Source organism: Diabrotica undecimpunctata, chromosome 6 (genome assembly GCF_040954645.1).
Source record: "Diabrotica undecimpunctata isolate CICGRU chromosome 6, icDiaUnde3, whole genome shotgun sequence".
NCBI lineage: Eukaryota > Metazoa > Arthropoda > Insecta > Coleoptera > Chrysomelidae > Diabrotica > Diabrotica undecimpunctata.
In genome coordinates, this window is record NC_092808.1 from 107,967,045 (window position 1) to 107,994,752 (window position 27,708).

Sequence of the window (27,708 nt, forward strand, 5' to 3'; positions counted from 1 at the left end):
TTGTTGTAATAATTTTTTTATTTGTTATTATTTTTTGTAACTAAAATTCCAGTTTTGCCATACTTCGTTTTTGAATCCATTTGTTTCCATAAAATATTTCAGAGTAATAATGGATCAAGTCCAATTTTTTTCAAGTGTCCAGTTACTTCCAAAAAGGTTATCTATTTAATATTACACATAGTTTAATTATTTAAACAACATATTACATAAGAGGTTTTCACTTAGATTAGGTTTATTGGTGTATTATACACACAGCAAGTCAAGAATATGGTTTAGAACTCAATACAACCAAAACTAAATGCATGCTCATCAGCAGAACACAACAACCTCCGATGCAACTGACATTAAACAACCGAAAAATAGAACAAGTGGAGACATACACATACCTTGGAACCACAGTCAACACAAAATGGGACCAGTCAACAGAAATAAGATCTCGAATTGAAAAAGCGCGAAACGCGTTCAACAATATGAAAAAGTGGTTCACGAGCAAAATCTCAATGGAACTAAAATTAAGACTGGTGAAGTGTTATGTCTTCCCGGTCTTGTTCTATGGAGCAGAGGCATGGACCACAACGGAAGCCACCCTGAAGAAACTAGAATCCTTTGAGCTGTGGATATATCGCCGTATTCTTCGGATATCCTGGACAGACCACATCACTAACGTGGAAGTAATGCAGAGAATAGGCAAAAGCAAAGAAATAATCTTCACCGTAAAGAAACGGAAGCTTGAGTACTTCGGACATGTCATGAGGCATACTAAGTACCGGCTGCTACAGTTAATAGTCCAAGGAAGAATCGACAGTAGGAGAGGACCGGGAAGAAGACGACACTCATGGATGCATAACCTGCGACAATGGTTCGGACTAACATCGACCGAACTGTTCAGAGGTGCCGTAAACAAAGTCAAAATAGCCTTGTTAATAGCCAACGTCCGAAACGGATAGGGCAAAGGAAGAAGAAGGTGTATTATGTAATAGTGGAGAGCTTGTTAACTTTAACTCTAAATATCTCTGACTTATGTATTATGGATATGATCCACTATGGTTCTGAACGCCTCATATGTGAAATGAGGCTCAATTTCACACAAAAAATGTATATTGTTCTAAATAAGAGTACATCGTTTTCGAAGTAAACGTATTTTTGTAACGTCATGCATGTCTGTATTTAATTGTTCGTAAAATGGTAAAATATCTATGGTAATTTACTATCACTTGTCAAAATAAAGTTTTATTAAGCTATAGTTCCTCATTCATAAAAATTTTTCTCATTAAGTCAGTAAAAATTTTGTTCTCACAGCCTTATCTCGGACTATTTGAATATCAGGCACCCAAACCATAAAACTATTAAAGCATTCTATGACAGATTGGCAAAATTATATTTTTGGTATCCCAAAAACAGAAATGCAAAAAAATCAAAACTAATTGTTGCGACCACAGAAACCAACACACGGCGTGTTTCTGTTTCGGAATAATATAGTTTTACTAGAATTCGATTTCTCTTACCACGGGACTTTCCGGCAACGATGCCAGTTTATTAGATAGAGATACTTCTTCTTCTTCCTCTTTATAAGCAATTCTGCTTGTTCATTGGCGGATTAATATCGCTATGGAAGGTTGTAACTCCATCTTTTGCGCGGTCATTCGATACTTCTGCCGATTGGTGACTTATTTCTTTCTATTTTGACGACACGGGTCTCCCCCATTCTGCTTATGTGGTTATTCCATTATTTTTTTCTATTTAGTGTCCATTCATTTATACACTGTACATTACATTTTCTTCTAATGTCTTGACTTCTCTTTCGATTTCTCAGCGTATTTCTTGTAATTCTTCTCAGTACTCTCATCTCTGCCGTTTCTGTAGCCTTTGTGTTGTGGCTGCGTCTGGTCTTGTTTCTGAGATATATGTCATTATTGGCTTTAAATCTTACACTGGTTTTATAAATTCTTGACTTCATCTCAGTGTTAATGTGTCTGTTTCGCCATATAGTATTAAGCCATTCAGTATTCTGACTTTCATTTTGTTGTTTTGGCAGATGTTTTCGATAATTTTGATAATATTAAGGGAACTTCTCTATTAACGAATGGTCCTAAAGTTTTGGGAAAAATTTCACCTGGTCTGATTGACTTTCATTTTGTTGTTTTGGCAGATGTTTTCGATAATTTTGATAATATTAAGGGAACTTCTCTGTTAACGTATGGTCCTAAAGTTTTGGGAAAAATTTCACCTGGTCTGATTGAGAAGCAAAATGCATTTAACAAAGAAGGCCATGGAATTGAAATGTCATCAGTTATTGACATTTAATAAACAAAGCAGAATATTTTGGTTTGTGCTCTGCAAAATGTCTTATAAAATTGATATTCGTCGAGGTGTTTATAACATGGTTGGGCGAATGTCGAAACGAGATATTGTTCATATAAGAGAGGCAAGACTGATTGAAGCAGCTAAGAACAAAATTGGGGTCTCACAGCGAAAACTGGCCAGAAGATTTCATGTTGGAAAGACTACAGTATACAGGACCCTATCGAGTAACAATATTATCTACCGGAAAAGAAGGAAAGCTCCAAAATACACAGAGGATCAATTAGAGAAAATTCCGAGATGTTGCCGCGCGTTAAGGCGAGTGCATTTCGTCAACAAGTTGATCGTGATGGACGATGAAAAATATTTTATTTTGTCCAACTCTGAGATGAAGGGTAACGATGGATTTTAACATGAACGATTACGAAAATGTACCTGATGAAATAAAATTCAAAAGTAAGAAAAAATTTGACGACAAAATTTTGGTATGGTGTGCAATTTCTGAGGCTGGCTTTATCTCACAGCCCTACATTGGTGTTGTTCGAGGCGAAGCCTTAAACGCAAATATTTATATTCAAAGATGTCTCTCTAAATTGCTTCAGTTTGTGAACACACATCATGCAAATGATCAAATAGTCTTTTGGCCAGATCTTGCTTCATGTCATTACGCGAGGATCGCAAGGGACTGGTACGAAACTAACAACATTACCTTTGTACTGAAAGCAGACAATATCCCACACCTACCTCAGGCTCGTCCAATTGAAGAGTTCTGGGCAATATTAAGTCGGAAAGTCTATAATAACGGATGGGAAGCACAAAATCAGGAACAGTTAAGACGCCGCATATATACAAAAATTAGAGAAACTGACGCCGAGGTCGTCCAAAGGATGATGAAACGTGTCAGGGGAATTATTAGGCAAATCGAAAATAATGGTCCCTTGTCTGTCATTTGAATTTTGATTTATAATAAGGATAGTTAAGTTAAATTGTTGAATAATTTAATAAAAATATAAGATTATTGTAGTCAGAGTTATATGCTTTTGAAATTTTTCCCAAAACTTTAGGACCATACGTTATACAGATGATGGATTACGTCTTTGAATCTTATTTTATCATATGCTTTCTTTAAGTCAATCACACACAGAAATGCTAGACTACTATAGTCTAGTAATTTTTCAGTAATTTTACTACTAAAACCCTGTTGTTCATCTACTAAACTTATCCTCTGACTCATTAGTTCTTGTAAAATTTTAGTTGTATGTTTTAGGGTAGTATTTAACACGTTTATACCTCTGTAATTGTCTGGCTGTTTTTTACCTACTTTTTTGAATAGTAGAATTAGTTCGCTCGTTCTCCATTCTTCCGGTATCTTATTGTGTTTTATAATTATATTAATTAATGTTAATTGTTCTGTAATTGCTGCTCCACAATATTTTAGTAATTCGTTTGATATTCTGTCTTTACCTGCTGCTTTTCTGTTCTTCAGCTTTTTGAGTATTTTACGAACTCCCTGTATATTTATATTAAGTTCTTCATTTGTGGTAATTTCTGGTGTTTGTATCCTTTTGTATGTGTTTTGGTTTAATTAGTTCCTTTATATCCGTTCTTAAAAGCGCCATATTTCCTTTTACAGACCATACTTAATCGATATAATGTTCTACGATATTTTGTTTACCAATTAAACGACATTTACCAGAAGAGCTGTGTTTAGTTGGCGAAACAGACATATCCAAGGGCACCATTTTCAAAATGAGTTTTCTATTGGTGTGGTGTTCAAGTATTTGGTGTGGAATATTGGATGATTGTATTTTAGAACCATTCGAATTGCAACTAGGTACCTATCTTAATTTTTTTGACGAAACATTTACTAATTTTATTAGAAGATTTGTCTCTAAATTTAAGACGTGACTCTTGTTATATAAATGTAGCTGCCCCACCAAATTATATCCTAAAAGTTGGGAAAAAACTTCATGAAATTTACTATCATACATGGATTGGTAGATAGTTTAAACCCGTGGCTAGTACATAGTCCTGATATAGTCTCCTAGTTTTTACTTTTGAGTCTACCTAAAGTCACCTAACCTAACGTCACTAATTTGTATAGACAAGATAAACAAATGTCACACACTATGGCAGAAGATTGTACAGTGATATGATTCTGAAACCAATACTGAGGGAATAATTTGTTTATAATGCAAGAATAACATCATAACACATATCTAAGAGTAGATATGAAAAGATTAGAATTTGATGTCAATCTAGTGTTACAAAAACACTTAAAAACAGAAGTACGTCGAGGAAGTCGAAACTGTAAACATTTTATAAACATATTTTAGGTTTTATTATAAAGTTATAAAGTTGTTTGAAAATCCAGACTGAAAGTCGAAATATCAAAACATTACAATAATTATCCTGGTATATTCTCCTAAAATATAAAATATTCACTATAGAGGAAGATGCCGTTTTCAGGATCTAGGGAAACTCATTACTGAAAATAGAAAATTTAAATAAAATATTTATATAATGTATTCAACTAAATTGTGAACATTTTCAACCATTATTGTAATTTGTTGTTTTTTTTTAACTATTCGTGTTGTCAATGATTTTTCATTTAATTACCTTTTTGTTTTGTTTTTTTTTATTTATTCTGTTTACTTTGTATGAGTTAATAAAAATAATTGTCGCAATCCGTTGCGTTTTATTTTGCAAAAAGTAGGTATCTACTTTTATAACATACCAAAGAATAAGCGTCTATATTCTTTGAACATACTTAGCACTCCGTGAATTCCGTGCTGCTCTATTATAGTCCAGAAAATGAAGCATTTTGGCTCGCAATTTTTTTTCCAGCATGGATTTACTTAAAATTTTCACAGAAGGTAGGGAATAGCCGAAGGATCATTTTCTATATAATACCGCTAGGGTGTGGGGGGTGGTTGTCACCCTATCTCGGGGGATGGGAAATTTTTCATTACATTTTAACCATCGAAATCGATGGAAAAAGTAATTCTAAGAAAAAAATGTTTTTTACATTTTCTTCGAAAAAACTAATATGTATTTTTCGAGTTATTCGCGGTTGAAAGTAACAGTTTCTCGATGAAAAAATCGACTTTTTTAGAGGGTTTTTTGAGAATAACTCGAAAAATATGCATTTAACCAAAAAAACTGTAGATATCAGAATTGTATATTTTAGAAACACAAACAAAATATTTTTTTTATATAATTGTAGTACGACCAATACAAACCGAGATACGGCATATTATAAGATTAGCTTTTTTCGTCATTCATAATTTGAAATATTCAAAGCCAAACAACGGGAAAACTTTTTTGAGAACATATATCTGTTGCCAGTTTGACCTACATATTGTTTTTGTCAAATGAGAAGCGATATTAAAAGAGAGGTTACGCTCAGCAATAAAACAACCTATATTTACATCACCTTTTTTGGCTGCACCCAGTTTGCAGCCAGCTTCTGAATCTGTCTACGTCCAACCACGAATCAAGAACTTCTTAGTCTAACTTTTAAAACTTTTCTTCCTAGGATGAGTTTTATCAGAATATGTATCACTGCTCATTGTCTTGAATATAAATGTTTTTTCCCGAATAAATCAGCGAAATAATATTACGAACTTTGACCGCTTGCTAAAACTATCTTTTTTACTTTGCCTAAAAGGTTATTTTGTTTGACAAAATATCAATATAAATGTAAGTTTGACACGCTGGTTGTGACCTATTGCGATTTGGAATTAATTATTTTTTACGCAGTTTGAAATTTGGCTACATCACCAAAAGCTAGTAGAAATACTAACTAAAACAGAAATCAGGGGTGTCAATGGCGAAAACAACTAATCTACTGTTAAAACAATAGAGTTGGCAACAGTGCTTACAAAACGAATCAGTTTGGTCGCCCCGTCTAATGTGTAAAATCGTCAGGACTCTTAAGATATGTGTTTTTGACAATAAAATTATTTTTAATTAAATAAAAAAAATGGTGGTACTTTTTACGTAGAAGATTTAAATTAGCTTTAAAATAGTTACTTCCAATTTAATTATAGAAACCCCAATAAAGCCACAGTAATATACTTGAGCTTAACTTTTAAACCGGAAGTATAAATCATTTGCAAAATGTAACAAATATTTCGCCATTGTGAACCACACGCAAATAAAAGATTTATAAACTTTTTTTCTCACGGCAATTAAACTAGTGGAGTCGTTTTCACGGATTAAAGGTTTAAGTGCCAACTAAAGTAGTCTTCCTTCTCCACCTCACTCTAGTAAATCGAGAATCATTCCAATTTACCTAATATACTACACACAAGCTATACAGTGTGTCCGTAAAGTATGGGATAAATTCGATATTTTCCAAATGAAAAGCCTTTTTAAAAAAATCTAAAACACGCCGATTTTTAAGTTTATTGTTCTACATTTTACAATAACATTTTATTATTTACACATTAAGGTGATAACGTCATCGGCTCTTTTTTAAATGTAACACCCTGTATTTTAGGACATTTTTAGATTGATAAAAATGAGCTGATTCCAAAAAAGTATAATACTAGGAGTCTAAAGGATATAATTTGAAAAATATGCGCTTAGAAAATTAATTTTTATTGATTTCTAATATTAATCAATTATAATAAATAACTTGAAAGTAATATATATATATATATATATATATATATATATATATATATATATATATATATATATATATATATATATATATATATCGGTTTCAAAACGTCTTGCGTCGTTGTCCGATGCCTAATTTCCACGAATTTCTATCATTCCATTGTTCTTCGGTCAAGTCTCGGGAGCTCATTGCCTTTGTTATTCCCTCCTTCCATGTTCTTTTTGGTCTTCCTCGTTACGATTTGGTGGTATCCATTTCATGGCGATTTTTGGTAGTCTTGTTTCTGGCATTCTTTGAACATGGCCATACCATATAAGTTGTTTCCTTTCTTTGTCTGTTGCCAGTGATCCATCTACCCCCATCCGATTTCTTATTATACATGACTTTATCTTAAATTTTAGAATTGTAGCCCTTGTTGTATTTGACAGTAACTCAAGCGTTGTACAAATTCTTGTGGAACCGTGTTTAAGGTTTCTTGAGTAATATTGTTTATTTCTTTACGACTTCTTACTATTAAGTCTTATTATAGTCAAAATTACTTACTTAACTCCATATTTGCAGGTTTCGTTTTGTAAACAACATTCTTCAAATGACTCCACATAAAATAATCCAAAGGATTGAGGTCTGGCGATCTCCCTGGCCATTCAATATGTCCACGTCTTCTAATCCACCTGTTCGGAAAAATTTCTTTTAGGTACCTTCGAACATCTACAGCATAATGCGGAGGCGCACCATCCTTTTGAAACCATAAACTTTCATCAAAACCTCCAGGATTAATTGTACTGGGGAATAAATTAACTAAAGTAGGTACGAGATATCCACTTGAAAACTGAAGGTATGCTTGCCTATTTAAATTACCTTCGAAAAAGTAGGGTCTGATGATTCTATTTCTTACAATTACAGCCCATACGTTTCCTTTTTGCGGGTATTGTGTATGATGTTCCCGCATCCAGTTGGGGTTTTCTTTTGCCCAGTATCTACAATTTTAATGGATGACCTCGCCATTTAATGTGAATATAGCCTCATCAGAAAAAATAAATTTTGAATCAAGACAGGGTTTCGGTGGCTGATATCTATTTCGCAAAATTGTATTCTTTTATCTGGATCATCCCCGTTTAATTCCCATTCTGTACAAGTGTGCATCTAAAGGGGTGCCATTTTTCAAGTTTTATTACTTTGTGTACCGTTGTTTTGCAAACATCGATATCACTACTAACCTTACGAACAGAAGTGTGCGCATCTTCTTCAAAAGCAAGTATAACATCTAATATTGTATCATAATTTACAGATAGACAACCTGATTTTCTCGAAATTTCTTTTCAATTTTACTTACTTTTGACTGCGTTATGGATTTTTCTGGATATTTATCATTAAATAAATTACACATTTCCATCTGAGTTCGCGATTTGTCTTCATACTCAATCATCATGAGTATTTCAATTCTTTGCTTGACACTCAATTTCATTTCTACTTCAAATTAATTCTAAGCAATAATACAGAACATTCACGAATTAATACAATTATTTTACTCCTTAATTGTTATTGAACGTTACTAAAAATAATTACATTTCACTAAAAACTAGTAGTAGGCTACTTTTTTGGAATTGATAATAAATAATTTATTTTCTAAGCGGATATCTTTCAATTTATATCCATTAGACCCCCAGTATTATACTTTTTTAGAATCTGCTCATTTTTATCGATCTAAAAATGTCATAAAATATATGGTATTAAATTTAAAAAAAGAGCCGATGATGTCATCACCTGAATGTGTATCACCTTTTATAATAAAATTTTGTTGTAGAATATAGAACATTAAACTTAAAAGTCGACGTGTTTTTGATTTTTTTTAAAAAAGTCTTTTTATTTAGGAAAATTCATAAGGAAATATCGAATTTATTCCATACTTTATGGACACACTGTATACCTTGACCATATCCGCCGCATCCACCAAAAATAAAATTGTGTTTAGCTTTTTAAGGCTTTTCATTTAGGAAAATTCATTAGGAAATATCGAATTTATTCCATACTTTACGGACACACTGTATACCTTGACCATATCCGTCGCATCCACCAAAAATAAAATTGTGTTTAGCTTTTTCAAAATGTTTCAAGATTTATTTAACCCTTTCATTGCTGATTTCATTGTAGCTAAATAAAACTGTTTAAAATGGCTTTAATGATATTCGTTGTTACCTAGAGACCTAACAAAGCGATGGAATTTTTTTTACAGTGTTGAGTGTTCTTGTATATTATGTCTCATTAGTGTTGAATGGTGGGATAAATAAATCATATCAGTAAAGAAATAAACTTTAATAAATAATCAAAATAAAATAATCAAAATAAAAAAAAAAGCAAATTACACAAAAAAAACATTACTTTTTAAGAATAATATGGTAAAAAACTACAAAAAAAAAAGAAAATAAAAAACTTGTGCATTTTGGACAGTAATATACCTGACAAATGACAAAGTGCTGAGCTAGTTCTATTGTACAAAAAAGGAGATCTCCATGAATTAAAAAACTACAGACCTATAAGTTTTCTTAGTCACCTATGCAAACTCCTTACAATAATAGTAACGAATCGTCTCGAGAAAAAATTTGATTTCTACCAGTCAATAGAGCAAACAGCATTTCGTACCGGATTTGGAACAAATGATCATCTACAGAGCATTAAAACGGTAATAGAAAAGACTATCGAATTCAATCGACCACTCGTTCTGGCTATTGTAGATTTCCATAAAGCCTTTGACACGGTAGAATTTTTATATCGATATATAAGGTTAATTTCCAATACATACAAGAATGCAACTATGTCGGTGAAACTATATAAAAACACGGATTACTTTCTTACATATATATATATATATATATATATATATATATATATATATATATATATATATATATATATATGTATATATATATATATATATATGTATATATATATATGTATATATATATATATATATATGTATATATGTATGTATATATATACAGTAAAAGCTCGATATAACGGACTACTTGGGGGGAGGGGGTGTCCGTTAAAGCCGAAAGTCCGTTATATAAAAATATGGTTAAAATAAATCAAAATACAAACTAGAAACAAAATTCTATTTAAGTAATTGTCTTCGGACATTCGTCGTGAAGTGAAGTTGCTGTGGATATCGACGCGCTTGCTGTCGGTAATCCCGTTTTGAACAAGTTTCGTTTGCTCTTTCCATGTTTGCTGTTTTTCTATGATCAACTCCCTAAATACACTTTAATTTAATAATCAATAAATGTTGTTAGATCGTCGATATGCGATCGTACCTCTGATCTTCATTTTAACAGTCTTGTTTTGTCGTCTTGTTTGCTATCTTTACTTCCGTCCTCATTTTTAAGGTTCATAACTTCATCTGCTATTTCACTTTCAGTCATGATGGTATACCCAGGGTCACCTTCATCTACTTCTAGCGATTGTAAAACATCTTCCTCAGCTACATGTTCTCCGGCATTATTACGTATTGTCCTACAGAAATTAGTAACTTCAACCCTTCTAATCTATGTCTGCATCTTGGCCATCAAACAAATTCTTCCAACCATTTTTTAATGTTTACTCTTTCACATTATTGTTCTGAAGCTATTTTCTTGTGGCATTTTAAAGTAATTACTATTTAAATGGGAATAAGCCACAATTAAAGGTTAAAGTACGTTTATTGACGTTTCAATTTCCACTTCGGAAATCGTTCTCAAAATACAAACATTAGTAAATTAAACAAATGTTGTTTTTTGTTGTTTAAAATTTGTTTAATTGACTAATGTTTATATTTTGAGAAAGATTTCCGAAGTGGAAATAAGGACGTCAATAAACGTACTTTAATTTTTTTAATTGTGGCTTATTCCCATTTAAATAGTAATTGCTCTTTCACCTCCTCCCATGCTGCAGTAAAATTAAAAATTGATGATTTTAAATTGTAAGACCTTAAGTTTTGCAAGGTACGTACTCTTGTATCTTCTGCATTATCTCTATCGTACAATACAACCATTACTTCGTCTAAAAACTTTCTGCGATATATTCGTTTGGCTGCCAAAATTATTCCCTGATCCATGGGTTAAATAAGCGATGTTGTATTTTTTGGCAAAAACATACACTTGAAAAGCAATAAACATTTTGCCTCTTCTGACGGTATTCCCAATTTCTCCTCTTGAAATTTTCTCACTGAAGGTACAATTTCTTTGAAAAACCAATTTTTGAAAATATCTGAGGTGAACCATGCCTTCTTAGAGCTATAATATGAAAGGGGCATATGATGCATTATATCTTTTAACACTCTAGGTTCACGAGATTTGCCAACCACTACAGGTATCATGTCCTTGCTGATTTTTCTTCCAGAATCCGATTTTCCATATTTGGAGGCTTGTGCGTTTTCAGGCGAAGTGCGCCATAACAAACTAGTTTCGTCAACATTGTAAATCTAAGATTAAAATAGCATTTCGTTACTTACTTGCTATATGTGCTACTAATTTTTACCTAAAAGGTTCTGTTTCTTCATTAGGTGCAGTTGAAGCTTCACCGTAAATTCTTTTATTCATGATTCCATGCCTTTTACGAAAGCGTCAGAGCCATCCATCACTTGCTATGGTATGTCCATATGATTTGCTAATTTAATTGAAGCAAATTTCAATTAGACTGCTCGGACCAGGATCCCACTAGAACGTTGTTGGCCATACCATTTTAAGATTGCTTCTACCAGGGAAGTTTCACGAGCCAATTTCATTCGTTTTCCAAGATTGCTATGCTCTCATACATCACACATGAATGCAAATTTATTTATTTTGTTTTTGTTTTTTTATGTCCGAAAGTTTGCTTTTTTATGCCATACATATATGAGACGCATGTGTAATATTAACAGTATGTTTTTATTTTTTTTTTACATTTGACCGGATTTTTTGTACGTTATATCCGAAGTCCGTTAAATAGAGGTCCGTTATATCGAGGTTTTACTGTATATATATATATATATATATATATATATATATATATATATATATATATATGTATAAATGCTAAAACATGTATTAAATATTTTTCCTTAAATAAAGAGAAGTCGTACATGAAGTTGTTAATAAATAATGTATGATATGTATAATAAATAATTTTCAATCTATTCCTTTCATTTGTCAAAGTTGGTTTTTTATTATTTATTACTAATAATTTAATTATTTATTTATGTCCTACGCAAATAAAATTTTCCGCATTCATGCGATCTTTCTGTTCGTTTTTATTTATTATTAATGTATTAAAAACTAAAATGCTATATTGATAAGTTTTCATGATTTTTGTGATATGTATATACCTACTAATCAACTTTTATGGCAAAGTCCAGTATGTCTGTTATTATAAGAGATACTAAAAAAAGTTATTTACAAAAATAAGAGGTACAAATATACAGGGTCTTCCATGGCATTGTACCGGATCAGATGTTTTTTTTTAACGAAACACACTGTATTTTATTTCAAATTTAAAATACACTTCACTTCCTCGTTACAAGAATACAACATTGTTTGTGTTATTTAACCCTTTCACCGCTGTGAGGAACTTTATTTCCCGACCGCTAGTTTACGTTTCATCATCATTCTAGCTTTATAACCCTGCGTCAGTCCCTGCCTCCTCAAGAATTTCTCTCCAGTCGTCTCTACCCATAGCCTTCCTCCTCCAGGCACGTATTCCCATATTTCTCGTCTTCATCGATGATATCAAGGGGCGTTTTTATAGTTGGGTAATTTTGTTCCATCCGTAAAGTAGGGTCAAAGTTGACCGGCATTTGCGACGAAGCTGTAAATAATAGGATGATAATCTTTAAACCATTATCTTTTTCTTCCAAAGCTCGGTCTCGAAAAAAAGTTTCATACCTTCAAAATATTTATAACATATATTATAATAACGACTACCCGTTTGTACCTACGGCTTGGAGACAGTAGCCCTTACCAAAAAATCTGCTAAAAAATTAGAAACAACGCAAAGAGCAATGGAACGAATCAAGCTTGGAATATCAATGAGAGACAAGATTAGAAACACCGAGATAAGACGTAGAACGAAGATTAGGGATATTGTGGCAGAAATTACAAAAATGAAATGGCGCTGAGCAGGTGACGTAGCCCGATATAATGACAACAGGTGGACACAGAGGATTCTAGAATGGAGACCAAGGACGACAACAAGAAGCATGGGAAGACCTCAAAAAATATGGATAGATGACATAAGAGCAGTGGCAGGCAAACAGTGGATTAGATTGGCGCAAGATAGAGAAAGATGGAAGCAATTGGGAGAGACATACATTCAGGGATGGATGTAAAATGGTTGACAGGGAGAGATTGTAATAATAAAAACCATCGGTATTGCGCATGAAAAATACCAAAAAAATTAGGCTGAAGAAAATTGAATTTCAAATTTCAAAATCGGTATACGTAATTTAAACTTTCACATTAAAAACGATTGCACGTCACGAAAAATACATTCCCGAAGACGGTATTAGGGCCGTTAAAAAAAAATTGAAGCTGGAGTTGTCTAGTTTAGAAAAACGTACTTGGGTAATCGAAAAGAAGCAGTTTTAAATGTTTTATATCGTTTGTAATGAGAAAGTTTTCAGCGTTTTTTTAGGCATATTTCAAATGACTCATGTTTGTTGCCCAAAATCAAAACCGAAATTTCATGCCCTTTGAAAGTTTGGCGTTAACAATGGAAATTCCATAGTGAGAGGTTAATGGAAAAGTGATTTTAATGATCTCATGAGTAAAAAATGGCAAAAATCGTTTATTTATTTAAAACTTTTATAGAAACTGACTTTAATTGTAGCAAAATTCAAAAACTACATAAGAAAGCTGCACTCTTCACTATAAAAACGATTTGTGATTTTTGCTGACACTTTGATCAAAAGATATATGATCAAATTTTATTTAGAACTGATTTATTTTATTATTTTATGTCATACTAGTTTATTATTGTGTTTTTATTCCTTAGTTACCAACTACGTAATAGTGTACTTTACGCCCGCGCGGGCATAAAGTGTACTTTATGGCCCGCACGGGCGTAAAGATACAAACTTATTAGAAACATCTTTTATTTAACAATATTTCAAATTGGCAATGTTAATATTCTTATTTACGATTAGCGTCTTCTTTACCATTGAATATTTGGACCACACAGAACTCGGAGAAAAGGTTTCGGCTAGATCGGCAAAGTATACAAGTAGCAAGTTTCACTAATGTGTTCTACATGGTTATCTGTCATCCAGTGCTGTAATTTTTCATATTCCTTGTCGTAGGCATCTCTCGTGGTAGTAACTTTTGCGTTCCTTTTTCCGCTTTTTTTAAATTTCGTTAGGGATCTCAAAAATATCTTGCATTTTCACGGTTTAAGCACAGAATAAATAACAATCAGAATGCCCACTCTCAGATGCCGCCTTGGAAGTTCGTCAGTACGCGATCGCCATATTTTAAACGGAAACATAGACTCGAATTGAGAAATTTGTGACAAGCTACGACAGAACTGTAATTTAAATTTTTGAGATTAATAATTTAGTACATTTGAAATAATTTAATCTATTCTTCAACTAAAAGTACGAATAAAATAGTGCATATTATGTCTATAGTTGCCGTAAATAAATTAAACCTGGTTCATTTTTCTATGCACACAAGATAAACTGTCAATGTAGCTGATAGTCCACAATGTACTTGTGGTTAGATGGGTAACCTACAGCATAAAATTTTGGACTGTTCTCTTATATCTAATAAGATTAATAATTTTTTTAAATTCGCTGTATTCTTTGACCGATGTCCACCATCCCATTAATTTAAATTATTTATTAACATTAGAAAACAATGAGTTTTTATATAGATTATTGTATAAACATGTTTTAGATATTAAACTCAAATTGTAATTGTAAATATAGAGTAAGTATTTCTTTGTAATTTGTTAGAATATAAACAAAAAATAAAAAAAATAATAAAAAAAAAGAAAATAAAAAAATAAATAAAAAAAAAGAAGTAAACAATAATAAAAAAAAATAAAAAAAAATAAATAAAAATAAAAAAAAGAGAAAAAATGAGGAACTTGGACAGTCCACAGTAAAGTAGCTATTGAATTAAGTAGATAGCTGCAGAAGAGTTTGCTGTGGAACTCTGAGGACCTCATTATCTATTTTATATATAAATAACTAAAAAGCACTAATAGAAACAAATTACCAAAAAAAGACTATGTATTAGAGATCAATACTACTTAGTAATAGATTTAGGATAAGATTGTATAAGAAACAATGACTAATGAACAAATAAGTAAAAATTGTAAGACTGGCGAATGGATTTAGTGTCCGCAGTCATATAAACCCAAACAAACAACAGAAGTGGTTCCGACTAAAACATGGCTGATTTCGTCTGCGCGAACGAGATGCGCGTATTTTAAGCAGAGTGGGCATTCTGATTAGTTTATTATTCTGTGGTTTTAGTTTGACACGTTTGACAGCGTTTCCGTAGCGTAGCAATATAACACGGAAGATAGAATGTCTATTAGTAAATATATTGTCAAAATGAAATCGAATTTTCAGATTTTTTAGAACATATTTATTTGTAGATGCAATAACGAACTATGACATAAAAGTTTATATGCACCGCGGCTATTAATAGATGTATATGCCCTCGGGCGACTTACAAACCCTTGGGCCAGAGCCCCTCGGGTTTGCAGCATCGTCGCCCTCTGGGCTAAACATCTATTTAATACCCTTGGTACATAAATAACTATTGTTTTTGTTATTTTTGATAGAACCGTTCATTTTACAAAAAAAAGTGCTAATAAATTGGGGAGTAGAAGTAGTAAACTTTTTTTGTATATTTTTGGGGTCCCAAAGTTAACATTCTTAGCAAAACTCAGCTTGTTCGTGTGGTTTTTAGAGGTTCAGTGGCATTTTCGTCTCTGACGACCGAAGTATAAATAAGTTAATTTATTTATAAGAAAACAAAAGCATCTTTATAATTTGGTAAGGCGTTTTTTAGGTGTCTCTATTTAAATAACATTGGATTAAAAAAAAAATGAAGAAAGTTGCTTTATTGGTAGCCGACAAAATATATTTTTGACGTATACCGATTTTGAACTTTTAAATTCAGTTTTCTTCAACCTAATTTTTTAGTATTTTTCACGCACCATCTTGAAGATATGAAAATTGTTATCGAGAACGAGCTCCGAAAGAAAAAGTTAATGGTTTAAAAAGTTTAAATATAAGGCTTTAAATGAGTTAAATCCTATTGTTTATAGCGTCGTCGCAAATGCCGGTCAACTTTGACCGGTTGTATCTCAGGAACCACTGCTTGTATTTCAACTTTTTTCTTTTAAAACAAACGTCTTGCCGGGTCTTTTCCAAGTCCGTTCTCTGAATTTAATTTAAGCTAACAGTTACAGAGATATTCTATTTGTTTATTAGCCAAAAAATTGTTTTTAATTTTAAAACATTCCTGAGGCCGCCCAAATAATCCGATTTCAATTCCATAAAGTACGTTAGATAGAAAAGGTGCTTTTTTATGACTAAAAAAATGGCGAAATTCTATACGGTCTATTTTTGGTTGCGCAAGGTTTAAAAAAAAAATTAAATGTAGATTGCAAAATTATTATTCGAAATCTATTTAATCGATTTTAATGAAATAAAGTTGCTAATTTGTAGTAAGGGAAGTAAACCAAAACATTTTCAACTAGCCGTATTTTATAGAAAATTTAATTGTCGAAATTGAAAACTTCTATATGGTCTATTTTTGGTTGTGCAAGATTTAAAATTAATTTTTTTTTTAATGAATTTTTTTTTGTAAAATTATACTGCGAAATATACTAAATCGGTTTGGTGGGCGGTTTTAATATGTTATTAAAATTGTCTAGGCGAACTATGTAGGTCCTAACTGCAAGCTAAGTGGTTGAAAAACATTGAATAAGAAAACGCTTGTTTCCCCCTCTTTTTTGTATTTATTGCTATTTTGCTGCAAGGCTGGATAAACCGAAACCGTTTCAACCAGCCGTATCTTATAGAAAATTTAATTATTACTATTTTATTTTATTACAACTTTTCTCCAAAATAATTACTATTTAAATGGGAATAAGCCACAATTAAAGGTTAAATTACGTTTATTGACGTTTTTTATTGATTTCCGAAGTGGAAATTGAAATGTCAATAAACGTAATTTAACCTTTAATTGTGGCTTATTCCCATTTAAATAGTGATTACTTTAAAATACCACAAGAAAATAGCTTCAGAACAATATTTGCTCCAAAATGAATCGTTTTAACGTTAAAAGCAAGGAAAGTAGAGAAAAATCGATGTTTTTAGTAATTTTAAAATATTGTAATAGCTTAATTAATGTTCCCGACCTATTTAAGAGAAAGGATAAGTCAATTATTATTACTGAAGTTGTCACACAACTTTTTCTGTAAAAATACGAATGCCACCTCTCACATGCAACTCACTACAGATCCGTCCTGGTATATTCTAGTACAAATTAAGCGATGTCCAGCGAGTCCAAAGAACTAATGAGAACATACGAAACCCTCTATTCCACTGACCCTTTTAGCCAAGAAACGGTTGACTGCGGAGCAGTACTACTCCAACAGCTAAGTCAAGCCAGACAGGAAAAGTGGATTGAGACCCTGGAAAAAATGGACATGACACATATTAGCACAATAGTATGGAACCTTGTAAAAAAACTTAGCGGTGATCCAAAAGAACATAAACCACCTTGCAAGGTTACAGCAAACCAAGTCGCTGCTCAACTCCTTATGAATGGAAGAACTACGAGCCGATATAAGGACCCAATACTAGAAGAAGATTGGTTTCGGAGACAAACTACCTAGGAACTCCGTTTACACTAAAAGAACTCCACGACGGTATGAACAGGTTAAAAAACGGGAAAGCTGCAGGTGTGGCTGATATATGCAGTGAACAAATAAATATCTAGACCAAGGAGCAAAAAACTGGATCTTGCAACTTTATAACACGTGCTGCAAAGCCTGCGAAATTCCAAAATCATGGAGGAAATCTAAAGTAATTGCCTTGTTAAAGGCAGGAAAGGACCTAGAAAATCCCAGTAGCTACAGACCTATTTCGCTGTTTTCGCCACTTTTTCAAACTATACGAGAGACTCATACTCGCTATAATAGAAAAAAATGTCGACAAGCACCTCATCCCACAACAAGGAGGATTCAGACCCGGCAAATCTTGCACCGGTCAAGTCCTCGCACTAACACAACAGATTGAAGAGGGCCTTGAAGAAAAACTTATAACAGGGGCTGCTTTCGTACATTTGACAGCAGCCTATGAGACAGTAGGGCACAAAACATTGCTCCGCAAATTATACGACACTCTCAATTACCACCATCTGGGTAAGGTCGTATATTCCTTACTGCAAAACAGACTGTTTTTCGTTATGCTATGTAAGTAGTTCAAATGAGTTCAAAAAAACGGCCTCCCACAGGAAAGTGTTTTAGCACCAATGCTCTTCAATATATACACAAACGACCAACCTACGCCGACCGAAACCAAGCACTTCCTCTATGCTAACGATCTTGCAATATATGCTCAAGGAAATAGTTTTCAAGAAGTGGAGGAGAAACTCAAAACTGCCTTAAAAACAATGACAAACCCAAGTCTGCGCTTTCCACCTTCGCGCAAAGGAAGCCAAGCGAAAACTCCAAATTGCGTGGAATGGTAATACATTAGAACATACAAACCAACCTATATATCTTGTTAGTAACTCTGGACCGGTCCCTCACCTACAGACAACACTGCATAAAACCGAGAGGGAAAGTAACAACTAGGAACAGCATACTCAGAAAGCTAACGGGAAGTAAATGGGGTGCACGTCCTGGTGTTTTAAGAACAACACCGCAGGCACTGTGTTTCTCAACTACTGTATACGCGTGCCCCGTTTGGGACAGATCTGCCACACCAAACAACTTGATACTGCGCTAAATGTGACATGTCGGATAGTAACAGGGTGCATGAAACCAACGCCACTCTCAAATTTATACAAAGCAGCGGGTTTTGCAGAACCCTCAACACGCAGAGGCGTTGCAGAGCACATAGAAAAAATTAAACAGATCGCGGACGAGCGGCAAGCCCTATACAAAACTCGAACACCACGAAAGCGACTAAAATTCAGGAAAAGCTTCCTTGGAGCAGTGCAGGATGAACCGCATGAGTATTTTCCTCTTCCCCAGGTTCAATGGACCGGCCAGTCCCTAGACTTAAAAACGTGGAAAACTATGAATAGGATAAGAACGGGGGTCGCTCCAGTAAAATCAAACATGGCAAAATGGGGACACGACAAAGTAAAGTAAGTAGTACAAATTAAAGTACATTGAGCTAAGTTTATGATGGTGATATAAAATACAGAAAGATGCATTTAAATATACTGAGCAAATAATACATTTGTGTTTTATCTTACCCTGTATTAGATCGGAAGAGTATGGGGAAAACAATTAATGTTATGAATTTTGACGATCATTTAAAAACTATGGATACAACAAGTCGTTGCTTTTTGTACCCCTTTTCAATTATACAGGGCGTTGAACTTGTTACTATTTTCATTGAAATTTGGTTATAATTTTTTTAATTCCCTGAATACCACAAAACAATTTTGTATTTTTGTAACGAAGAAGTGAAGCACATTTTAAATTTAAAATAAAATATAAGCTGCTTCATTAAAAAAAAAACATCTTTAATGCGGTACAGTATTATGGAAGACCCTGTATATTTGTAACTAGTTTTAGAATGTGAAGCTTACAGCTACCTCATACTTTTGTAAATACCTTTTTTGGTATCTCCTATAATAACGGATATAAATATATCTAGTTATATATACAGGATGATCAACTTTGTCACAAAAGTTTCATCATCCTGTATATATCATCGAGAAACATCATATTTATAAAATCTGTGCACTGATCACACGATCGAAACCAATAAATATACCAAACAGTAAATTATCTAAATTCTATGAAATGAGGGCAAAATATATATTTATAAAGTAATTTTGTAAATGAGCTTTGAATTGCAAAGCACATAATACAAAGATAACCTTTAGTAATATCGATAGATTACTCATTGTAATTATTTTAGATTTTTATTTTAATTTCTATGATAAGTAAGGTTAACATTTTATTTATGTAAATAAAGACGCAAAACAGTGTTCGCCTAATTAATTTTGTGCTTTTTCTTAATGCATGTAGAAAATAAATTGCTAGAGAATTAGTTATAACGTCACGCTAGTACTGATAAGAAAAAAAGCAACAGCGATCCCAAGGAAAAAATTCTTTTATGAAATGTTAAGTAGTAAAATGCTAACGAATTGTTATATGATTGTATAGTACATTATACATAATTTTAGTACATTTAAAAATTTCTTTTCTTCTGTGTATTTTTGTATACACACTTGAGATAAAGTATGGAACCAAGTAAATATCTTTGAAACGAAAACGACTACTATATTCATGAAAGTACAATTAGTCAGGATATGATAGTTTTCTGCTCAGAATTCTTTTTAAGCGAGGAAGCAATGGTTTAACCCAGCCTGATAGACTTGCACACCCCTTCAGTATGACAAGAGGGTAATGCAATTGATTGGAGCGAGTAGGATTAACTCGTGTAACTAGGATCACTTCACCCCGCCCCAATGTTCCAGACCATCCACTTCTATAGGGGCTCTCTTATCAGTAAAGTGCTTGTCGTGTGGGAGTCCTCGGTATAAGGCCTCCCACACGAAATCCTACCCCGAACAATGCAGGCCAGCGTAAAGCACTCTTTCCCGCTATCTCTAGTGACATCATCGATCTGTATAGCTTGCTTGAGCATTGAGTTCCCGCTCTGGGCTACGCCCAGTTCGGTGACTCGGCACTCAAGGATGTGGGCCCCTCTTGCCCGTATTTTTGGGTTTTGTTAGTATTTTTTGTGGCTTGGGCCTTTTTGTTTAGTATTTTATTCATTTTTTTTTGGTGGCCTAAGCCGTTTTTGTGTTTTTTTGTAGATTTTTTTGAGGACTGTCTGAAATATATAAAATCAACATTATTAAATATACTGCCATGCCAAAGTTGAGCGCGTTGTCTTCTTTTGATAGAGCTACGATAATCTAGACTGTATTATATGCTTGCTGTTTGGGTTTTCTGTGCTTCCATCTATGATACAAATTATACCTTAATATCTTTCACAGGATCCGGTTTGGGTGGTCTTCTAACTCAGCGAATTTTGTTCTAGTTTTTTCCTCCATCATATCCAGTACCCTTCAGCGTTCAGCGAAGTATTTGGACACGTCTGCAGCTTCTCTAAGACAGTTGTTGTGTGTTGCTTGAATTTTCTTTTTGTTGCTGGGACTTGTGTGTCCCCATGCAAAAGATGCATATATAATTATTGCTAGTATGATGCTGCTCAGTCGTCTTAATTATGTGTTTATAGCTAATTTGCTTCTTCTTCTTGTAAGTCCTCTTATTGCTGCTCTGGCCATTGCTGTTTTCTGGACTGTCGCGTTAACATGTGGTGTGAATGTTAGACCTTGGTGGATTATCTCCGGTGGCTTAGGTACGAGGAGATGAGTTTTATCATGGCCCCGCTGTACCCATAACTCTCCGTCCGGCTCGCGGAGATAAGAATACGGCCGGGGTCAGAAAGCCCTGCCTGTCGTAAGAGGCGACTAATGGGTAGGAATCGGGAGGTGAAGAGCCGTCGCTTGAGGTGTCGGGTTGGTAGAAACGCACACGGTCGCTTCGGCGACACGGTCACCGGTCTACATTCCTAGTATCCGAGACGAGACTCTCGTGGGACCACTCTACTCCAATTCCAAAAGAGCCTGGTGAGGTTGAACGAGCTGGGCCCGTATATACCTCTCCTGACCTTGGTCAGGCGTGGTGTGGGTGCCCCGGCACGTACCCACCGGGAGATCCAAGAGTGGTAGAGGAGAGATCCTCGGCGGCGACCTGTCTACGCGTGAGGTGGAAATTCCTCCGCCTGCCGAACCTATCCGCCCGTGGTGTGGGAATAACGGGTAGGCAAGGTACTCACAACACAGGTACTACGGGGAAGGTGGAGCCCCCACGGGACGTGTATAGTAGACGTGTCGTGGAAACCCCACGGGGTAACCCCACGGGACGTTTTTGGTATGCGTGGCGTGGCACCTTCACTTTGGTGTCGGACTCGTAGGGGCAGAGGTCTCGCTACGGGCGTATGCCGAAAGGTTAGGTAGCCCAGGGTCCTGCCAAGTCTTTATACTTGGAGGGCACGCACTATAGCAATGTACCCATAACTTGTCATTTTATATGCCAGTCCTTCTTGCCACACTCTGTCGAAGTCTTTACTTACATCCAGAAAGGCTACTCCTATATATAAGTCTGAGTACTTGTAGTTCGCTGGAATGTTGAGCTCTGAATCCAAATTGTGCTTTTGGGATTAACCCTAGCCGGTCTGTCTCTGATTGGAGTCTGGTTTGAATGATTCGCTCTATTATCTTACTGACTGCTGGAAGTAAGCTAATCGGCATGTAATTTTGCGGAAATATGTAGTTCTTTCCTGGCTTTGGTATCATGATTACATGGGCTTCCTTCCATCTGTTTGGTATTATAAGAAGATACTTATAAGAAGGTATTGTATCTATACCATACTTCAGAGCTCTGTTAGTGATTTCATCTTTACCAGGTGCTTTCTTTGGTGAATTTTTTCTGATCAGCTCACTTATTTCTCTTGGTGATGTGGGATTTATTATTTCTTCTTGTTATTCGGGCGTTTCTAGTTATTTTTCTTCGACTTCTTCGATAAAGTCTATGTGTTCGTCTTGGTGATAATTCAGTATACACTCTCTCAAGAATCCTTGTCATCACCTTGGCTTTCTCTTCTACAGAGTAAACGATTTCGTTTTCTCCGTGTAGTGGGGAATAGGTTTTCTATCATTTCTTAAAGTTCTTTGGATCCTCCATAATTCTTGCATATTTTGGCCCCCTTCCTCCATTTTTTTACGTATTTGTCCCACTTTTGGCTTGTATGTAGTGCCTGTTTGACTTGTCGATTCAGTCGGTTTGTCCTATTTTTATCTTCCTGATTTCTTGTTGTTCTGGCTCCCTTTTTGGCTCTGTTCTTTTCCCTTATCATTTCTTTTATTTCCTGGCTAATGTCTCTAAATCTTCCCATGTGAATTTCATATTCTTCTTGGGTATTCCTTAGTGCTTCTTTCTCACTAGTCGTTTGAAGTTAGACCACTTCCTTTTCTTTCTTTTCCTTGTTGTTTTGTAATCTTCTTCCCACGTGCCTATTTCTAGGAGTATAGGGTTGTGGCCTCCTGATTCTTCGTTTAAGGTTCGGATGTCTGTTTATAGTCCTAGGTTTTTAGTAACTACTATATCCAATTTTTTTTATATGCATTCTTTTTATAAGCATGAATTTGCTTGAAACTTTGACGATAGGTAAAAAATAGCTCAAAGATCAAAATCTACCCAATGTCAATATGTGCTTTTCCTCTGAGAGTGGTTACTACCCCAGCTCAAAGGGCGGAACTTTGTTATTAAACATCGTTTTAAAACATGCAATTAGAAAAGCACAACACCAGAATTATTAACAAATGGTTTCGCTGCCCAGGAAGCGAAGGCGCTGTTAGATTTTACTAACGATGTCGACACAATTGCACAATCCACCAGAGATGCGAAAGAAGTTTTTACCCTTTTTGAAAGCGGGGCTACGGTAATAGGCCTAAGTTTAAAGAAAGATAAGAAGAAGTACATGGTAGTTAACAAAAATCCAAGACTAAGAATTTCGAAGTTGTCAAAGAATTCAATTACTTGGGAGCGATGATAACTCCAATCACTCTATGGAGAAGAAAATATAGTACAATACATTAAGGCAAATCGGATAAGATAGGCAGGACATGTACTGAGATCGAATGATGAAAGATACAACATTCTGGGAAAGGGCTGATAGCAGATCAGTTGGTCGCCTAAGAAAAAGACGGAAAGATGCAGTAATGAGTGGTCTACGTAAGATGAGGGTACAATAATAGGAGATTGCTGTACAAGAGTGGCAAGAGTGGAGGAAAATGGTAAACGCTGTAAAGACTCACTTAGAGTTGTAGAGCCAAGAAAGAAGAATTGGTCTTGGTAAATAAATTTACCTATTTTTTAACTTTACTCATGTAACTCATGAACATAAAAACATTTTTGACAAGCTTAGCCCTTAGTCTACAGCTCAGAATCCGAAGAATCAGATGTTACGTTTTCTCTGTTTTGTTATATGGCTGTGAAAATTGGACAATGAACTCTGAAATAGAAAATAGAATAGATGTATTTGAGATGTATATATACAGACGGATGCTGAGAATTCCATGGGTACAAAAAGGTATCAACGGTGAGGTGCTTCGGCGCATCAGAAGCAAAAAGAATTACTAAGCATAGTCAAAAAGAGGAAAATACAATAATTGGATCATGTGTTGAGAGGTGAAAGATATGAATTACTCTAAATCCTATTGGAAGATAAAGTACAGGGAAGGAATATACTCCAATAATCCAAAAATTAGCGAAAGCTTTGCCTTTGGGAGGAACTGCACCGTTTTTCAAGAGTAAAAACAAAAAATGTATGGACAATTAAGAGGAGACTCTGTTACTTTCAGGACATAGCAAGCGAAGGACAAAGCTACAATTGCCATTTGGATCGCCAACCTTCAAAAGGAGACGGTGCAATAAGAAGAAAAAGAATTTTTTAAATGGAAAGTGATTTATTTCTCGTTTTAGCACATTTTTTGTACCAAACTTGATACGTATGAATTAAGAATGACAAAAGTTTTTTAAAACCTTCAAAAATATACAAGGTGTCCAATTTAAATAAACAAATTGTGGGTATTTCCGGTGAAACCGGAATAGGGTAGTAACAAAAAATAAGACATCAGAAGCGTTATTGCAGACAAAGTTTCATGAATATCGTCTTTTTCGTTTCCAAGATATTTACTTTATTCCGTACTTTATCCCAACCCTGCATGCAAGATCGTTTTTTGAGTAATGAAAAATTTGTATATATTATTAAATATCCAAAATCTAATATAATACACCATTTACTATTTAAATGTGAAATATTGAGATAAGAGACAAAATTTAAGATTACCAAATCAAACTTGAATCTGCAATTAGTCTTATAGATATCATCAATTTGAAGAAATTGTGAACTTACTGTCATATCCCGCACTATTACTCCACAGCGTTACCACGGAGAGAAGCCAATGGAAAAACTGGCCCTCTATTTTATAATAAATATCTGGATTAACTTTTCTAAGTGGTAACAAAAGGATCATCCACATTACATACGTAGGTATACAATACAAATTGTTTACGAGAATAAAACACAGCCTTAGGACACTTCTTGGTATTCTGTACCAATTACTGAAAAATAGAAAAAAATATATTAAAATTTGCTATTGGACGATACTGAATTAAAACTAAATATTATAAAATTAATTATAACATAGTAGCTCCTGGGGGTTCCAAATAAGTGAAATAAATCCATCGCAGAACAAATGCATCAAGAGCAAAAATATAAACATATATATATATATATATATATATATATATATATATATATATATATATCCACAGTGGTAAAACGTTATACAGTGCCCTAATATATGAGTGTTTTGAGATACGAGCCGCCGAGCGAGCGATAATTTGCTTTGAGATAAGAGCAAGATTTGAGATACAAAGAATCGTACACTACACCGCTGCACATGACCAAACATGCGTTCCGCATGGGTCTTGCAGCCTCTAATGGTTTCTAATACCCCAGACTAGATCTCAGCCTATGTGTTTGTTTCCCTCGTTTCCGAAGCATTTTTGATAAGTTGGGTTTGCGTTTTTTACTTTTTGTACATTTAAAAAACATTATCACATTTGTTTTTATAGCCATGGGTACCAAAAAGAAGATGATGAAGGTGTGCGAGTAATTGATTTGGCGAGTCATCAATGATATGTACTGTGCTTAAACAGAACAGTTGATAAAGGCTATAACGCCAGCTAAGGGCGTTACAATAATTTCTAGGTTCCGGTCCTCTCTCCATAAAAAAATGGAGAAACTACTGATGGTGTGGGTGACAGAGAAGCAGCTGCAAGAAGAAACCTTAACACAAAGCATCATATACATATGTGAGAAGCTGAAGCAGATCCCACACACTTCCACAAACGAAGAATCGAAAAACTCTCGTTTAAAGCCAATCGGGGCTGATTTGACAACTTTAGGAAAAAGACCTGACTCCATCGCCAGGCAGGGTGAGGCAGCAAGTTCTAATTCGAAGGCAGCTAAGGTTTACATCAAAACGTTTTCCGAACTGATAGAAGCCAAATAATACATCCCCCAGCAACTCTTCAACTGTGACGAGACAGGGCTTTTCTGGAAAAGGATGCCGAATAGGACTTACATAACGGCAGAGGAGAAGACGATACCAGGTCACAAATCCATGAATGATAGATTAACTCTAGCACTTTGCGCCAATGCGATTCGTGACCGCAAAATCAAGCCTGTTCTAGTATACCATTCGGAAAATCGCAGAGCCTTTCAATTCACATAAGTTGGTAAATAAACCTGGTGTTTGGCCATTCTGTTAGAAAATAACTATCTTATTCTCGTCATCGACAATGGCTCAGCTTCTCTACCTACCACCCATCACCACTCCTATCCTGCAGCCCATTGATCAGCAAGGATTTCTAATTTTAAGAAGTTGTACACCAAGCACATTTTTCGGTGCTGCTTTGAGGTGTCGGAAAACACAAGCCTTACTCTTCGAGAGTTCTGGAAGGACTATCTTAACATCGTGATATGCCTAAGAATTATTAATCAGGCCTGTTACAACGAGGACCTTAACATCTGCATGGAAGAAGCTGTGGCCTGAGGCTGTAGCTGAAAGTAAACGTGCTGAAAGTACGTGTTGAAAGTGAAGTAAAAAGCTGAATAGTATTAGTGGTAGAGATTGTTTTTTTGGGAAAATCCATGGGTCTTTAGGCGGATGAGAGAGTTGTGATCAAACTCGTCGAGTCGATAACAGTCTCAGGAGCTGACAACCAAGAAGTTACACGATCTCCATTGTTTCGCAACAGCATACGATGGTTCAACGAAAAAATGATTTTGAAGAGGAGCCAGAGATGGAGGAGGTTATCTCGACAAGAGATATAAAGGAGATCTTGGGAATGTGGAAGAAAGTTATAGAGTTCGCGGATAAAGATCATCTCAAAAAGTTGCAACTTTTCCTGTATCGGAGTTGTTCAACGAAATTTGCTTCATTTTAAATACCCTGAAAGGAGGGAAGAAAAAACATCCTTGGACAGTTTTTGTAAACGATCTGCAGATGAAAATGAGCAAAGTGTGACGTGCCGTTAAAAGGTAGCGAAAGTAAGCTGTATAAAAGCTAAAGCGGAACGAATAATTTAACACAAAACTATTTGAAATAGCCAAGACAATAGTAACAATGGTTACATACAAGTCTTACAAAAAATACAGAAGGGTGAAGCAGTTGGATCAGCCGATATCTCTGGAGAGAGGTAAGGGCAGTGATAGCAGTGTCAGAAACAACTTCGCTAGCAGGTTTGTTAACATAATTATGGAATTTGGATAATGCAAGATGAATGGAAAAACAGTATGTTAGTATTTCTGTACGAAAACAAAAGAAATGTTGAACAATATGCAAACTACAGGACCATAAGACTACTTAATCCCGCCATTAAAAGATGGAAGAGAAAAAACTAATGGTGGGGAAAGT

At 34.5% G+C, this 27,708-nt stretch overlaps 1 protein-coding gene across 1 annotated transcript in view; it reads right to left on the reverse strand.

Annotated features, from left to right (window-relative positions):
• LOC140443707 (acyl-CoA:lysophosphatidylglycerol acyltransferase 1-like) overlaps positions 1–27,708 on the reverse strand; it is a 127,960-nt gene that overhangs the window by 35,597 nt on the left and 64,655 nt on the right. The window contains exon 2 of the mRNA XM_072535090.1: positions 25,137–25,345. Within this exon, the coding sequence (XP_072391191.1) occupies positions 25,137–25,345 (209 nt within the window). The remainder of the gene's footprint in view (positions 1–25,136; positions 25,346–27,708) is intronic.